The sequence below is a fragment of the Augochlora pura genome, chromosome 8 (genome assembly GCF_028453695.1).
Source record: "Augochlora pura isolate Apur16 chromosome 8, APUR_v2.2.1, whole genome shotgun sequence".
In the NCBI taxonomy this organism is placed as follows: Eukaryota; Metazoa; Arthropoda; class Insecta; order Hymenoptera; family Halictidae; genus Augochlora; species Augochlora pura.
In genome coordinates, this window is record NC_135779.1 from 2,466,550 (window position 1) to 2,483,556 (window position 17,007).

General features: G+C 44.5%; 2 protein-coding genes across 5 annotated transcripts in view; one reads left to right on the plus strand and one right to left on the minus strand.

Annotated features, from left to right (window-relative positions):
* Positions 1–17,007, minus strand: part of LOC144474271 (sex-regulated protein janus-A) — an 87,143-nt gene that overhangs the window by 61,962 nt on the left and 8,174 nt on the right. The window lies entirely within an intron of this gene.
* The window catches only part of LOC144474270 (phosrestin-2), a 63,685-nt gene that overhangs the window by 40,562 nt on the left and 6,116 nt on the right, over positions 1–17,007 (plus strand). For 3 of the 4 annotated variants that reach the window (XM_078188965.1, XM_078188969.1, XM_078188966.1), the window contains 3 exons: positions 13,552–13,699; positions 16,037–16,237; positions 16,807–16,970. In XM_078188965.1, the coding sequence (XP_078045091.1) occupies positions 13,552–13,699; positions 16,037–16,237; positions 16,807–16,970 (513 nt within the window). The remainder of the gene's footprint in view (positions 1–13,551; positions 13,700–16,036; positions 16,238–16,806; positions 16,971–17,007) is intronic. The other variant, XM_078188968.1, reaches the window with a different exon arrangement.

The window sequence follows — 17,007 nt, forward strand, 5'->3', positions numbered from 1 at the left end:
CACATTGCGGTGGCAAGTGTCTGGCATGCCGCTGTTTATATCAAGAAGATCCCTTCGTATTAGAAAGTACCCTTCGCAATAATTGCTCTTACAGCTTCCGCCTCTTCATCATACATAATTGCTTAACTCATCTTTTATAATTGCTTTACCATTTAAACGTTAGTTCTTACAAAAAATTCGAATGTATTCAAATTTTATTGATTTTTTAATTGTGAATACAGTGCAAAGTTCGTTTTGGCCGAATTTTATTTGTTCTCGTCATAAAATACGTAATTTAAATTAAAATTTCAATTGGTTTAGGAAAATGTAAGGTTCATATAATTCAAAAATATAATCTCATGAAATTTCTCTCCTCTCTTTCTCTCTCTCTCTCTCTCTCTCTCAAGAAGAACCCGGTACAATGCTAAAGTAATGAATTTCATATTTAGAGCAAGCAAATTAATTAAAAACATTTCATATGTAAACTGTTCGAAATAAGACATAAAGAAATATGCACACGATTTAAAGCATAAAACAATTAAAGGCAATAGAGCAATTCCCGAGAACGGACGGGAGAACAGTATCGGCGACTCGGTGTCAAAGTTGGACATGTCAAGCGCGCGGAACAATGGCTCCTTGTTCGGAGATTTTTCGAGCAGGTAATTACAAAGTTGGCCAAACTCTTGACAACCATGGCACGGGCCTTGGTCAGCCAAAAACCCATGGGAACAATAGCCACGCGCTCCATTATTCTTGGCCTACTCGAGTGCCCGTTAATGGCGGCTTAATTGCGTCCGCGGCGGTAAGGTTGCTAACAAAATCCGACGATAAAACGGCGGCCCGGGTTACCGCGGCACGGTGTAAGCGCCGGATTTACAACAAGGACCTTTCCTGGCTGCTTTAATGAACTCCGGTGAAATCCACCTGCACGGCGGAACACGCGAGACCGGGCAAACACGGCGCCGTTCCCGCGTGAGAAAACCGCCCTCCTTCGGCATCAATTTTTCCGGAACGTAATTCCGTGCATCGACTGCAAATTTTATACGTTCAACCCGCGAGACTGGCCAAAAAGGAATACTTGAAAATGCCCGGCTTCCGTGCAATGCGACGCAGCTGTCACCGACGCGAAAGAAATTGTTCTACTTCCAGTCTCTCTCTCTCTCTTTCTCTCTCTGTATTAGCTCGTCGAAATTTCGATTCGCGGCTAATTGCTTTCCCGTGTTATTCGCGTACCGGTTTCGTCGCTGGCGGCGAAATTATTCGCGACGTGAAATATGTCGGTGATTGAATTTTTTCAACCCCGGAACCCGGCGGATTGTTACAGGATCGTTATAAACACCGTGACAGTTCATGACCCGAGGAAAACGGTAGCAATTTGATTGTCACCAGGCGAGAGAGGGAGAAAGAGAAAGAGAGGAAGAGAGAAGCGACATCTTCGTGGAAACCGGCATTTCCATAATTGACAATCGCGGGACGGGCGAAGTGAAATTTTTGTTTGCCGTACGGAACCTTCTATCGACAACCACGGTCAGCTGCACGCTCGCCCTCGACTAACGTTTTAAATTGTTTTTCGATCCTTTCGACGCGCGCCGCTGCAAAAACGCTGCACAAAGGTTGCACGCTGTTGCAGAAAAAAAAAGGAATAAAACGGGCGCCGTATTTCTTTCGTTCGACTCGCATCGGTTTGCGACGATGCTGGAACGATAAACGGAAACGTACATATGATTATCGGGGTTTCTTTCACGGGCCGTTAAAACGCGAACGGCGCGTTCCATCGCATCGGTTGAAACGCTCTCGAGCATTCGAGACGCGTGGCGTCGCTTCTAATGAAAGTGCTGCTCTAAACCGCCCTCGCGGCACAAAGGATTCGGCCACGGAATCATAAACGCATCGTTTCGAGGCGTGCTCGTCGACCGAGGATTATCGTTAACTGCGAGAGCAACGTTTACGACAGTTTTACGGGCGTGCCGCGAATCAAAGGACGCCCTCGCCGGCAAGGTGTCGTTCCTTATTGCGCGCGATAAGTCCCGTCGGCCACCGATGTGCGTCGATCCGTTCGTCATAGTCGAATTATTAATCCAATTGTTTTTCCAAGCAACGCGCAACCTTGGTAGCATCGTTTTTTTCTGATTTTATAATTGCAATAACTGTAACTTTACATGTCTAACAATAATTAATAAGATTTACATTTCTTTCTGTATTTCATACAAATTCTGAATTTTTATATTATTTCGATATTTATTGTATTTTTAATTGTGTAACGTTTTTAATTGTATAATGTCCAATATAATTTCGCAACATTGTTACAGTCCGTATACATTTATCATATTAATTTCAGTACATATGACTATCTTATATTTTTATTTAATATTGCGGCAATCCATTCCCTACTCTTTTTTACTTTGCAACATATAGGCAACTTCCCGTAGAAGTTCGAAAACTAAAGAAACTATTTCGAAACGTTTGGCGACCTCCTAGCGACCGATATTCCCCGGTCGCGTTCCATCCAGAAATATTCGCCCCGCTCTCATTAAACAAGGTCCCTTCAAGTCTCGCTCCACATAGTTTCTTCGGTTAAGCTTTGACGCTCTCAGAGCAACGAAACCTTTATGTTCGGAGGCCGGGTACGTCAACGCAGAAGGGTTGCCGGCGAACGGTTCGCTGCATGTTGTTTCGGTGACGTCGTATCGGTTACAAGGCTTACGGGGGTCCCTGTGTAACGCCGCGTGCCATAAGCTTAACGGTTCATTTCCGAACGGATCAACGATCTATCGAGCCCCTTATCGACTTGTTCGTTTAAACCTTCCACGGTTATCAGACTGGCGTAACGAGCCCGGCTCGTTATTGGTTCCGTTCGGAAGCGAGATTGGTATGCGTCCTGGCTGGTATCCGCCATCGATATTACACTTTCCGACATAGCGGATCGTGCAGTCGGCTATCCATCGGCACGAGCGAATTCGCGAAAGCTAGCCCTCGCTTTTCATCAATTTTTCTGGCGCTTCTCGTTCCCCGACGTTTAACACGCTGGCGTTTCTAATAGATAGTTGGCAGACACCGGTAGCATGCAGGTATATATGCGTTTCTGATTTATAAATTGAGCGAGACGAATGTGGCAATCAGTGTCAACTGTCTCGAGAATTTTTATTAATTAAAATTTTTATTAAAAATTTTCCTACATGATGAGTGATTTTATTCACGGTGTATACGAGTATACCGCATGTATATTTAATATATTATATAAAAATTTTCAGGAGCTCCATGTATTCAACCGACAGAAAAACACGTTACAATGCGTAGAACAAAATGAGAATTCTCCTTCCTCTCGTCAGTAATGTGTTAACATGTCGATCAGAATTCGATTAAGTAAAATCACCGAGGCGGCATTGGCGGCAGTGAAACTGTTAACTTGTGGCAACAATGACCCCCAAAGTTGCCGCTAATTAAAATAGTTCGAAAGCGTCCCCGACTCGCAATAGGGACATTCCGAGCGCAGTCGTCTGGAAAACCGAAACTTTCCCCGAAGGGATCGGTGTCCGCATCGCGGGCTACCGGCAACAGCCGACGAACTTTCTTGGCCGGGTTGCAGCCCGACTGAAAAGTTCCGGCGCGTCCGGTGCATCCGCCTGCGGCTTGCATAGCGCGAATTGTTCGACGGGCGTAAATAACGGCGCAGTCAGACCGCGTCCGCGATCTTGCGGTCGATCTTAACAAGATCCTGAAACGGCTGCGGAGCAAGGTCGGGCGCTCCGGGATCCCCTTCGATCTCGCAATCTTTCAGCGCGGAGAGCCGATAATCGATCCCCTCCGCGCCTCGGTGACCGACGAACCGTTCGACTCGCGAACGAGTTCTCGTAAAACGCAACCTCGGCCTCGGGTAATTGCAAACTTTATCGTCGCGCACCTTTCCCGCGTAACGTTTGCTTAAGGCTACGGCGGAACGGGGAACAGGATTAGAACGCGCGGGCCGGGACCGTAAAGAACCGCGGCCCCGGATCGCTTCCAATTAACGGGAAGAAAGCCCGAGGACGCCGCGCGGGTACCTAAAATTGAAAATTCCCTGTTGTGGAATACTATCTGACCCCGTCTGTTCCGTTTCTGCGTTTGTTCGATCGCTAATTGCTTTCGTTTTGCATCGGAACTGCTCGATGCTCGAAAGCGTCTGCGAATATTACAATTGTCGAATTAAAATGCACAGTGATCCGCGTAATTATATACTAACATTAACGTTATTGTCGACATCTAAACATTTAGAGAAATATCTTATTTCTACATTTTTACTTCTTATTATTTCTAATAGAAAGATATATCTCCGTTAGGTTTAACATATCTCTGTTATACATATAAAGATATTATATTATATATAATCTATGTATTAATCCTGTCAAACCAAAAGTATCTCAGATATCTCAATATTCACGAGCTACACAAAGCTTGGAAAATGTATATTACTCCTGCATTTTGTTAAAATCCACGTTGGACCTCGACACGACACAACAACGTCAGTCGCCCTCCTCGCGACAATCCTCGCCTGGGCGGAATAAGTTCCTAATCGACTTATACTTGTTTAAAATTCGGTTACACTGTTTAGGAAGACAGTTAACCAACTCGGTTGCGAACCCCACGCGATTACAATTATAATCCGATTACGAATTTTCTCGGCCGCGATTACCGCGTCCGTCAAAGTCCGCCAAGCTTGGCGTATACTTTGCGAACTGCGGGGCCACGAGAGAGAAAGAGAGAGAGAGAGAGAGAGGGGCGAAGGATCACAGAGTCAAGGCGATACCAAGGCGGTATTTCCATGCGGCTGATATCCGCAACACGTTTCATCCGAACGAGATCTCTCGAAGAGCTGGTACGGCATGGCAGCGAGGCTGCCTGCTACGGCAGGGCGCGGCACGGCCTTGACACCTGACCCTGACCTGCAGCCCAGGTCGATCAGCCCCACGTGGAAATTATTTATCAGCCTCCCGGCTTCGTTTTCCTGGTGTGCCCCGGCGTCTCGCGATAAATTATTTACATCTTTGCTCGCGCGAGCCGTTTGATCACGGCGGAATTGGATCTCATCGAGGGACACGTTCCTCCGCGCATCACTATTCTAGTGGATAATAAACGAATCAATTTGCGACAGGTCGACACGGGCGCGCGGTTCGTTCTCATATCCTTCGGCGTGCGACACGCGTATCGATTCCGTGAAACTTTCAGCATCTCGTTCCATTGGAAAACGCGTCCGGCTCTACTGAAAGTCCGACCTCGAGCGTGCACAAACTGCGCGATCGTTCTTCCTCTTTAGCCGTCTATTGTTCCCATTGCCGTGCATTAATTAACTCGTCGCGGTCGAAGGATATAACCGGCGACGCTGCATCTACCGCTTTAGAAAGATGAGAGGTTATTAAAATATAGAGAATGATGAAAACGTCATGAAAAAATATCCGTAGTCGGTGTCTAGTTTTTAAGTATTTAAGAGGCTAGTTAGCATTATAACTAGACCGCGGATTTTAATGCAAAATAGGAACACGCGATTCATGCAAATATATCTTCTCTTCCAATGATCTTAATAAATTTCAAAATAATCCGACAGTATCCTTTTAGATTCCTTTAAGATCCGCTATTCAGTTAGAACCAGCGAAAGACCGACACCTTGAAAGAACTCGACCGCTTAACCTTGCTTCAAAGCATTAACTTTCGACTTAACCCTTTCAAGGGTAGATCGTACGGACCAGAGAGACAATAGCGGGGAACATCTGCCAGCCCGAAGCAGCTTCTAAACGAATCGGTGCCAGTTAGCGAGTTCCCTGGAACTTCCGAGACGCTCGAAACGATCTTAACTGGCATTCTAGACACACGGAAGGATCTTCGTTTACGATCCTCCGAGTGTGCCTAATGGGAGGGAAAGCGATCCAGCAGCACGGAAAAGATCGATCGATAAACGGGCGGTTTGTCGCGGATACTTATGAATTCCCGGCATGTTTAATCGCGGAGCGGTCGTGCGGGTGACAACTGTCTGCGTTTGAGACCAAAGAGCCGGTACCAAGGGACACGCGGGCAGTGCCTCTGTTAAACGTTCCGTTCGGAAATGAAACGTTCGCAATTATCGTCCCTTTGAAAGCACAAACCCTATCAACCGTTTTGCAAAAATCATGATAAACGACAATTGCAGAAGACTGTTAATTCCAGCGGCGCTACTGTTGGCTTTTGCTCGCCATGTTCCAACTAACACTTGCATTGCTTTGAGAAACGATCGAGAATATATTCACGCCAAATTTAATAAATTTATACAAAATTAAGTCGACACTGTTAACGCTAAACCTATCGCTGAATAAAATTTCTTGGGGTGTATCGAATTTTTCTGGAAGTGGAAAATACTTTTCCTTACATTTTTTTATTACTTGGAATAAAAGAAACATTAATGTAGATGTAACAGTCAAATTTACGGAAAAATTCGAAATATTTAGATCAGTTTAAACAAAGTTATACCATTTGAAAAATTTTAATTTAAAAAACTGTTAAAACACGATAAAACTGTTAACTTTTAATGAGAACCACATAGGTATCTTTTCTGAATAATTTTCGCGAATTATTTTAAAATTCTGTCAGTACTCTTATTAATTTTTTTATTCTACGCACACGTTACAAGCGCACGAGGCTCCCTGATTATTATGAATGTTCATGTGATAACAAACGAAAATGTAACAATTCGGGCCGCGTCGACACGACGTGAACCCAGCGTTAACGATCACGAGACTCATCTCCTTTGCGTCGAGTTCGCGGTAAACGCGCACGGAAATACGGCAGAAAATTTCACGAAAATCCGCGGATTAACCGGAAAAGTGGTTCGGTGGAAATTCCTCGTGTTCACCGCAACAGGATACTTTTTCGTGGAAAAGCGATAGAGAGGCGGGGTGTTCTGGTTGTGTTTCCAGCGTGCAACTCGCGCGCCGATATCTGATAGCCTATTCGAGACAAGAGTCCATCCGGTAGGAAACGCGATCTCTTTGGTGAAAGACAGTTCCGCAACGACGATACGTTTCGACTCGTTTCACCTTCGTTGTCGACGGACGCGGCGCCTCTGTATCGATCGATAGGATCGATGGGCCCGGATAGTTGACCGACGGCGCAACGCGCAACTATTGTTTCGTTTTCGAATATCAATCGACGGGCACGCCGCTTCGAATACCGAAGCCTGCAGTGCGGCGCGGACCGTGACTCGATCCTGGCCAGGAGATGACCCTGGCCTGCATCGCGAACGCTCTGCACATGCACAAAGACTCCTCCGCGTTGCTAATTCTCCCCCATGAATCTGCATATTCGGAAAACTTGCGTTAACGCGATCGCGTCGTTTCGTTTCGTTGTGGTTTTCGTTTAAAATCAAGGATGAGGTGAATTCTTGCTATAACTAGAATTAATAACAAATAGCGAACATTCGAATTTATTAGACTCGATAAAAAATTGCATTTAAAATAATGAAAGCATTGAAACATTTTGGAAATATGCTGTTACGTTGTCGTAATTCGCGAAAATCTTTAATAAAAGGAAGTGATAATGTAGGAAGATCCTGCGAAGACCTGCGACTTGCGATTGGTGCAGACAATTTTTATCTTTTACGATTATATAATTATATGTATTATAATATCGTAATATAATTATAATTTACATAATATCCCAAATTCTAGCGGAAGCACAGAAAAATAATAAAACATTCGCAACAGCATGATTAAACTATTCCGTTATACGTTCCTTAAAAATCAAACAAATGTTTCGGAACACAGCAATGCATTCTAAAGGAGCGGGGTTGCATGCCAGTGCAATCCGTATAAATAGTTCCGCAGAAAATCCCAGAGCAACGTTTCTCTCGTTTCCTTAAAGTTCGTTCCACGTCCTAAAATAAGGAACAAGGGAGGTTGTTGCCGGAGTAGTCGTCCAAATAGTCGCGTGGAAGGTCCCAGGACAGTATTCCCCTCGTTTTGGAAAGCTTCCAAAACATAATGGAGAAATATTGTTGTTAAGAAAGCTGTTCAAGTTGCGTGATAGATCCTACGACGGTTCATCAGTCCGCGTTACAGCGGAGTTTGGAGAACTTTGAACTAATTTTCCGAGACGAGCTATTGCGATCATTTGACGGCTGGACGGTAATGAAGACGAAGAGGGGAGGAGCGAAAATAAAGGAGATCCAGAGGACAATACGTGAAAAGTGATGGAAAATATTTTCACTAATAAAACTGTTTTAATTTTGTGATAGATAGCGCTTCACTTCGCGATATTACTATTATTATTTTTATTATTGCTCAGTTATTTATTTGCTGGCTGCTAGATGCTTTCACGTCGTGCAAAAGAAATGCACATAATCCGGAGCAAAGTAAATATTACGTGAAGATTTAATAACAAATACAGTGCAATTTTTTATAAAAGTTTCCAATGCATTCCGAAGGATTTCAATTTTTTTGCCGAGCTCGTTCGCCACCCAACTCGCTCTTGCGATGCAGTTTCGAGAACCCGTTGAAGTTCTATTTACGAGTAACAGAGAGAACTTCAGAGTTCCGTGAAGTTCTACGAGGAACGTTGGGATTAAACAGCTCGAGAATAAGTGGGTAGATCAATTATATTCCAGAGGACTTAAATATGAATAAAAAAAGGTCGGCAATGGTTCTCCTTTGCTTGTTTATTTGCTGTACCGAAGTTCGAAGGAGTTCGGACTAGTTTTTTGAAGCGAGCTGCGATGACCATTTGCCGGCAAGGCGCAAATTAAGATGAAGAGGGAGGACGGGTGAAAATGAAGGCGATCCAAAGAATGAATGATCAGCAATCGCGACCGTTTTTTATTCTACTCGGAGTAAAGGCGACCTAGAAGGTCCTCGAGGTGGAAGCGAATGATGATCGATGACCGGCTCCGATAGCGAGGGCGCCTACACGTAATGACTTTCCATTTCGTCCCCCGAGCCTCGTCCTCGCGAGGCGATTCCGCTCGCAGCGAATAGCTGCTCGCCGGATCATAATTTCCATAAAAAAGATTGCAATCGTTCAACCACTCGAAAGCGTATCCTGTGCCCTACCGATACTTTATACGACGGGACAAACGAAGGACTCTCCTTCCAGCGCCGCTAATTGAAGGACGGCCCGATAACAGGCTCGATCGTGCGAGCAGATGCTTACAGGCTCCCGGAGCCCGGGCTCTCTCGCGTTCGTCTCTCGGCTTTGTTCGATCCGGCGACGAGACACCGACGACTGGAACGTAATTGAAATTTTATTCCAGACGCCATGCATTATGCCAATTCGCCTCCTGTGAGAGGCGTCTCGCGACGACGATTATTACAAGAGTTGCCGAGCACGAAAGAACCGTTCCACCGTTTCGCGGGGGAGCGGGGCTTCTCCGAAACGATAGACTTCAAAGCGGGACAAAGCTGCGACGGTTGTTCACCGAAATAATAATGCGCCTGTAACGGACGAGGGAGCTCAGGTGGTTCGCTGTAAAGATGAGAAAAATATGAGCGAAAGAGACGACGGGGGATATGGAAACGACATGATTCGAGCGAGAGACGGGGCGGATTTGCGTTTCCGCGGCTTCCGGGAGTATTCGAGGGGAAACTGGAGTGGCTTTCGAGTGCGCCGTGGATCCGTTCGTCTTTGAAGAACACTTACCGCGATCTCTGTAGAATAGTCTTAGAGAAGATCTAATCGTTTCGTACTTGTATAGGTACCTCGATACCTATCTTGGAAATTCCGCGAGAATGCGCAGCGTCGCACAGTGGACCGTTTGACTCGGAAAGCCGGACAACGTTGTTCTCTCTCAATGCTTTTACAAATTGCTACATTATTCTGATACATTCAAATATCTTCTACAATAGAAATTTTACAACTCATGCGTCATCTTTGCGATCGACTTTTGCCCGGCGTTTTGGCTTAAGCGCCGCGACGTGTGTCGCGTCTCTGCATTCTTTCCAGACGAATGCGGCTCGTCGTCAACGTGCAACGACATCGACGATGGCTGAACGCGACGTTAGGCTGGTCGTTTAATCGTACCGGGTCAGGCCATTCTTCTGCCGGATCGTTTCCTCTCGAGACAGGAAAGAGCGGCCCGCAGTCGCCGACCGGAGGCCGATCCTCGGGGACACCGGGCTCGGTTATTCGCGAAAGTACATTAGCATCGTTGGCAAGTTCGCCTCGTTTACATTCCTGAGCATAATTTGATCGGCTCCCCGGGGGCCCGGGTACGCAGGCACGAGACACCGTGAAAAATTCCCGTTAATTCTATTCGCGTTCTCGCGGTGTGTCTCCCCTCAATACGCATTAATCAGAGCCGCGGGAAATGTAACCCCGTTACACAGACGGCCAGTATGTTTATGCAAATTCGCAATTCCGACGGCTGAAACGCCGAATGCAGTTTCTGTCTGAATGGCCGCCGTATTCCAATGGCGGCACAAAAGGCGAGAGGGAATTGTACGCCGGGCGACGTTTCAGCCTCTTTCAGAAATGTTTTGCATGCGATCGCACGCAAACCTGCAGTTTGACTGCGACGAAATTCAGAGACAATTCGCTTACAAATTTAATTTGTCGTTCGGAGGCGAATCGACCCATCCGACGAGAGTCGAATCATCCACGCTGCAAATTTCTCCTTCGAGAGCGGAGCTCGCGAAAATGACGCCGAGCGAACTCTCTGCCAATTGCCGTGGACCCGAGAGCTCGATTCTGAACTTAGACCGTCTGACGAACTGATGCTAGATACAGCATTGACATGTTAATCATTTGCAATACGAGCTCTATTACATTTGCGTTCATTTCATATATTTATAGAAATCGCAACGCTATTTTGTTTGTCACGGGACATTTTCCAAAGTAATGCCAATATTAAATAAAAATCAATACAAATGCTTAAGGTAATTAATATTACTGCGAACGAAATTTGTAAAATTTTCCAATTCCTTTTTAAACCCTTTGCACTCTAGTGACGCCTCCGAGGCACCAATGAAAATTATTATATCTTTTCCAAAATAGTTTTGACATTATTAAAAACTATTAAATATGCAACAGTTTTGAAACTCACAAAATTGAATTTTATAAGCATAAATTGTACTGTGTCATATAAAATAAGAATACAGTTGGTCAAAATAGCTGTTTTGGATCTACGATTGAAATGGCTTCGAGCGCAAAGAGTTAATGATTTTCTAATAATATAGTCATAAATACAATGACAAAATTAAATCTCACTTAAAAGGTAAATTAAGAAAACGAAGAGATTAAAAGGTGAGAATATACCATAGCGGATAGTAAAATTCAATTTGTTCGGTCTGTATCGTAATAAACGTGAGTTCTGAGAACGGGTTTAAAATTAGAGGCAGAAAACCAAGCGGCAGTCGAAGTGTCAAAGGGTAGCGAATGGGAGAAGAAAAAACCCGGGGATCGGATTCATAAGGTCGTTTCACGGGCAGCCGAGAATGTTGCGACGTCCGTGACGCGTTTAAAGGGGGGCAACGCGATAAAGCTGAAAGGCGTTACGTGGCTCATCAATCATGCATGCGGGGCTATTCGAAGACGGAGTGGAAAGAAAAAGGAAGGCGACGCCTAAGCGGCCCGGCGGAAAGAAAAAAACCCCCGAGCGAAAGAAGATAGACCGACGAATCTGTTCCGGGAGTTCTTTGACGCGGGGGGAGAGAGAGAATCAGCCCGGTGATAAAAACTGACGGAAGAAACGCGGGGGGAAGGGGGGGACGAGAGGGTGAACCGATTCTCAATTAAATATCAATCACCGAGCACGATTCGTTCGTCGATTGCTTCGCGCAGTTTTTTCCATCGGCGACTTTCTCCGATTTAAATCGCGCTAATGAGAAAAACTCGTTTGAACACTCGCTCCGATTTAAATTGTATGCTTTTATAGAGGATATTTAATCCGGAAATTAACTGCGCGCCGAGGTGGGCATTACGCAAATTGTTTCGAATAAATATACGTAAATGAATAATCCGAGATAATTATCCGTCGAACGTATTTATTCGAAGGACGATTACTCGAATGATTTATTCGCACAGCTTTTTATTCGAATAAGTTGTTTAAATAGACGTTGTACAATTATTGGAATAATACCGCGAGCTTGGCCGTGTTCGCTTTTCTGTAATCTTACAAAAATACGTTTATGCGAATACATTCGGGATCGGTTCAGTCGTAACTACTTGCGGAATTCTAAAGTCGCCGCTGGAATAAATCGATAAACCATGAAAAAAGAAAGGACACTTAATATTCCATCGTTTTATTAAAACTGTTTCACGAATAAATTTTTATTCGGAGAAATTTTTATCCGGAGGAATTTTTATGCGGATTAATTCGATAGCGTCGTATGAAATATTTTCCCCCTAATCTTTATCTCCTATCCGCCGTCCGAATCGAATTTCGCCAACTCTGCGCGACGGTTCTCTTCGGGCTGATGTTATTCGCTCGAGTAATTTCGAGCAATGAAAATGATGCTAGAAAAGAGTCCGGACAGCGTGCGTCGCTTTCAGTGACGGCGTTTTCTCGCGTGAAAGCGCGTACTTGTCTCTGAAGTTGTTCGCAGGAGATCTAGGAGAGCAATCGTCTTTGCGAAAATTCGAATAACGCGGAGACTAAATCTCTCTCTAGCTGTTCTTTAAAAATTTGACAAAGCACTGAGGAATCAGAGCGAAAGCATCAATTGTCAATGATAACTTCGACCGAGGGTCTGCGGACCAGTAGAACAAACAGCGAAGATAAACGCGACACAGAGCAAAGGTACCAAAGGTTCCATAATCAAATTAGAGAGCTCGAGGAGGCTACAGGTTGTTTAAACGAGAGGCGCGAGAGGACAGTTCGATATTTGTCTTCGGGAATTATCTAGTCTTCCAGGACAGATAGCGAGAGAATCAACATTTCGAAAAGGACGCCGCACAGTGCGGCCATGCGGGTATATAAAAATATAAATATAATATATAAAAATATAAATATAATATAAAGTCTAAATACTCCCGTATAATTTTATCAGATCTTGTCCAATTATTATTATACGTCTACATAAATATATAATAATTAAACAAGATCTAACAACGTTATACAAGAATATTTAGACTTCACACTTCTGTCTCTTTTGTCCCTTTGTTCTCGCCGCACTGTGCATCACTGTCGTCGTGTTTCTTTCAAGAAAAGCTCGAAGAGTCTTTCTCCTTATCGAACATCGATCTTTCGCGTGTTATCAGTATCGGGTTCGCGTCTAATTGGCGGAACGAAGCGGGGACTAATCGTTGGCAAAACCGCGGCATCGAATTCTCCGTCGTGCAACGATGCAATTAACGAGCCCGAATAATCCGTGGAATCGGCTGAATCTCCCTGGAACGCGAACGAAATAATCTGACGGCTGCGTGCGTCGTAAAATCATAAAGCCTGATGTTAACGAGGCTGCGCGGCCGAATTAGCTCGGTTCATTAGCGCGGCCGGATTACGTCGACGCCGTGATAATTTGTACCGATTCTTTCCCGAATATTAAATTGGACCGGTTCCAGCACCGTTCTTCCGACGATTAACGAGCCGACCGGGGATCCGAGAGGTCGTAACAAACGAGAACCATCGATCGGTTTCAGGAGGCGATCGTCAGGAGGCTCGGCCCCAACGCTCACGCTTTCACCATGGTAATCACCCCGTTAGCACCCCCGTCGGTGCAATTGGTCCCAGCGAAGGAGTACAATGGCGCGCCCATAGGGAGCAGCTACGACGTCCGCGTCTACGTAGGTGAGTCCAACGAATTTCGGTCCTCCTGCTCTCGTACAAGCGATTTTACGATATCCGTGCCAGATAATACTCTGCATCGCGATTCATTGCACGTAACTTAGCTGTTCGCATTTTTATGCAACGTTCATCTTTCACTGTTCTTTTTTTTTTTTTATATACGTTTTATGTTATCCGCGTTTGTACTCGACGCGCAGCTTTTTACCGGTCTCTGCCGGCCAGAATTCCAGATTTGCTCTCTTCGTTTGTTACGAAGCCAACGGTAACGTGGTTCCTTGTGACAGCTCTGTGGATTATCGTTGAAAAGTACTTCACAAAGAGGAGAACCGGACGGGAATAAAGGATACGCGTTGCTGGTATTCGGGGACGGAATATTCGCGAAACGGATCTGCTACATTTTGTACCAGCAGAGCTAATTAAAAACATTGAAGCCGTACGGCCGTTCAATAGCTCTCCAGGAATTTTGTTTTATTGTCCGTGGGTATTTGTGGGCAAATTTGATTTCGGATGAAAATAAAATTGCTTGAAATAATCTGGTTCCGACCGTTATTCTCAGCGGGCGTTGTTTAAAAACAAAAATGGTATCGACTCGTTCGGGACAAAGGCGATACCAGATAAATCATTTCAATGTTTCTTTATTTAAAATCGGTTCAAGTAAATAATCACGAAAATAATAATGAACGAAATGATTTTCTTTCATGAAATCCTCGTGTTTAAAGCTATGACCTCTTTGCGGGGAAATGATCCACAAGATAACAGTGATCGAAAAGGTTTCATTATATGCGGTCGACGCAACGATTTTGTTTAAAGCAGAAAGCTGTAAGCCAGCCCCCCGAACGTTAAATTTAATTCAACAGTTGCTTCGAATAATTATTTTATACAATTATGGATTGACCCGTGGTCCAGACTGTTGGTTCGATCGTCTAACTAAGGCTCGCGCGGTCCAATTTCAGCTAACGAAATTGTAGCGGGCCAGTTTTCCGAATGTTGCGTCTCACAGAAGAATTTCGCGTGATCCGTCGTCGGAGAACGGGACAAACGAGCGTTGATTGCGCGATCTATCCTCCCGCGGTTCGCGAGCGGGTCCCATAGTTTCTCGGTGTAAAGTCGCCGACTTAACAATCCCCCCCTCCCCGGCCGTGTTACGCCCGCGCTGCCGCAAATTCAATTATCCCGGTGTCGGCCAGCACTGTCAAGACACGGTACACCGGTCGACCGAATTACCCGCCGTCGCAGCGTTTCGGTAAATAACGGCGGCCAGACGATTCTCGACTCGCCACCCTCGAAAGAAACTCAGTCATTTAGCTTTTTAATCCTTTACACTCGGCGCTGTTTAACCTCCGCGGCGCAAACATTTGTCCCGGCCAAATACTTTCCAGTCTACGTTCGTCGTTTCTCTGTTATTTATGCGAAGCGAAGCGCGTTTTCTCGCATTTGAATTACTGGTAATTTATTAAATGAAAACCGATTTAGAAATGTGGTTAATGTCGTGAACTATGGTACCGCGATTCTCAACCTTTACAATCGCCGACGATTGTACAGTATTTTGGAGAATAAATGTTTCTCTTTCATCCGACTCGATTTGCGAGAGATAATATCTAGAAAGCCAAATGTATAGTGTAGACTACGGTATAAATAATCCTCCATGTAAATTGACTGAGATGAAAGTGAACCACTTATTCTTTAAACCACTGTACGATATTAGCGACTTCGTATGGCATCGTGCCGGCAGTCAAGGATTAATGGCGCCACTCGAGTGCAAATGATTAAATATCGCGCTGGAAGGCGTTCTTCTTTGTGCGCGAATACCTCCTGACATCGACGAAAGATGACTATGGATCTTGCACCGGGAAGGCCATAAGTATACACTCAGATACGATATTCCGAGCTCGTTACATCAGCCGAGTTATAAAATAAATGTTTGCAATTTTCGGGTTAATGATTTTAATTTAAAGCAAGATTGGAAACCGTGATCGAGACCATTTTAAAAAATTAATAAAAGAGATTTTTTTAATTCGATTTCAACCCCTTGCCGTATTTTAACGAGCCAGACTCATGACGTAGATTCGTATTAATATCCTAAAATTATGTTCTGTTGCAATCAATATTTAAACACTCTAGCAAATGTAGACACACAATAAGTATAAATTTTCTTTTTCTTCTAAGAAATTATTATAACGAAAAAGGTGCTTACAATGGTGACTACAAAGAAAATGATACGACAAGGGGTTAAATCGTATACGCATTACTTCATATCTCAGCCGGTCCTGCGACCTCAGAAATCGTGTTTCAGACAGTATTTTGAGAATCGATGTTACAAAGCCGGTTTTATATGCGCAGCAGAGCAACCGGACGAGAAGCTGCAGCGAAAAACGACCGTCAGCATGGGCATCCGAGTTATTCAACGAACCACCAAACCTCCACTGCCAGCGTCCACGGTCTACAGCGTGCCGGTGTCTGAAAGCCCGTCTTCGGACTCGAGAAGCCAGGCTTGCAAAACCAGAGTCTCGTTCGCGGAGAATGAGATCGCCGAAGATCAAGGTGAGTTTACTTCCTCAACAACCTAACCCTTTGCACTCGAGTGGCGCCTCCGAAGCGCCAATGAAAATTGTTATATAATTAATAAGATAATGTTGACATTATCGAAGACCCTTCTGGTAAAAGCGTAACAGTTTTACGAGTCACGAGATTCGATCTCATACGCGCAAATTATACTAAGTACTATAGTATAGTTGGTCGAAATAGCAGTTTTGGATCTAAGCTTAAAATGGCTTTGAGTGCAGAGAGTTAACACAACCGTGCCAATCTCGACTGCCTACTATGTTACGAATAATTCTGCTGAGAATTCAAAATTGAAAACATTTGCTTCAAATAATTATTTTAATTTGTTTTATTGCGCTTCGTTCTCCAGAAATATTTTATTTATATGTTAATAGCAAAAAGTTAATATAACAGAAGAGTTCTCGAAGCGATAGCTAAAAGAAGAACTTTTGAAACAGATTCATATCTGCGCGATAAAAGGGATCTACGTCTATCGCATTATCGTATACAAGAAAATCCGAGCGGAAATGTTGAAAGAAATCAAAATTCGATATACATCTGGATTGCAGAGAACAGCGGCTCGTACGCGGCAGTGGAGAAGCCGTTTCTATTCGGCGACGGCCGCGTTCGCTTGGAAGGGAAACTGGATCGCGCGATCTACGCCCACGGAGATTCAATCGAGGTCCAGATCCACGTGATCAACAATAGCAGAAAATCGGTGCGGAGGATCAAGGTGAGAAAAACAGTGCCAATAGATTTTGATATCCGCG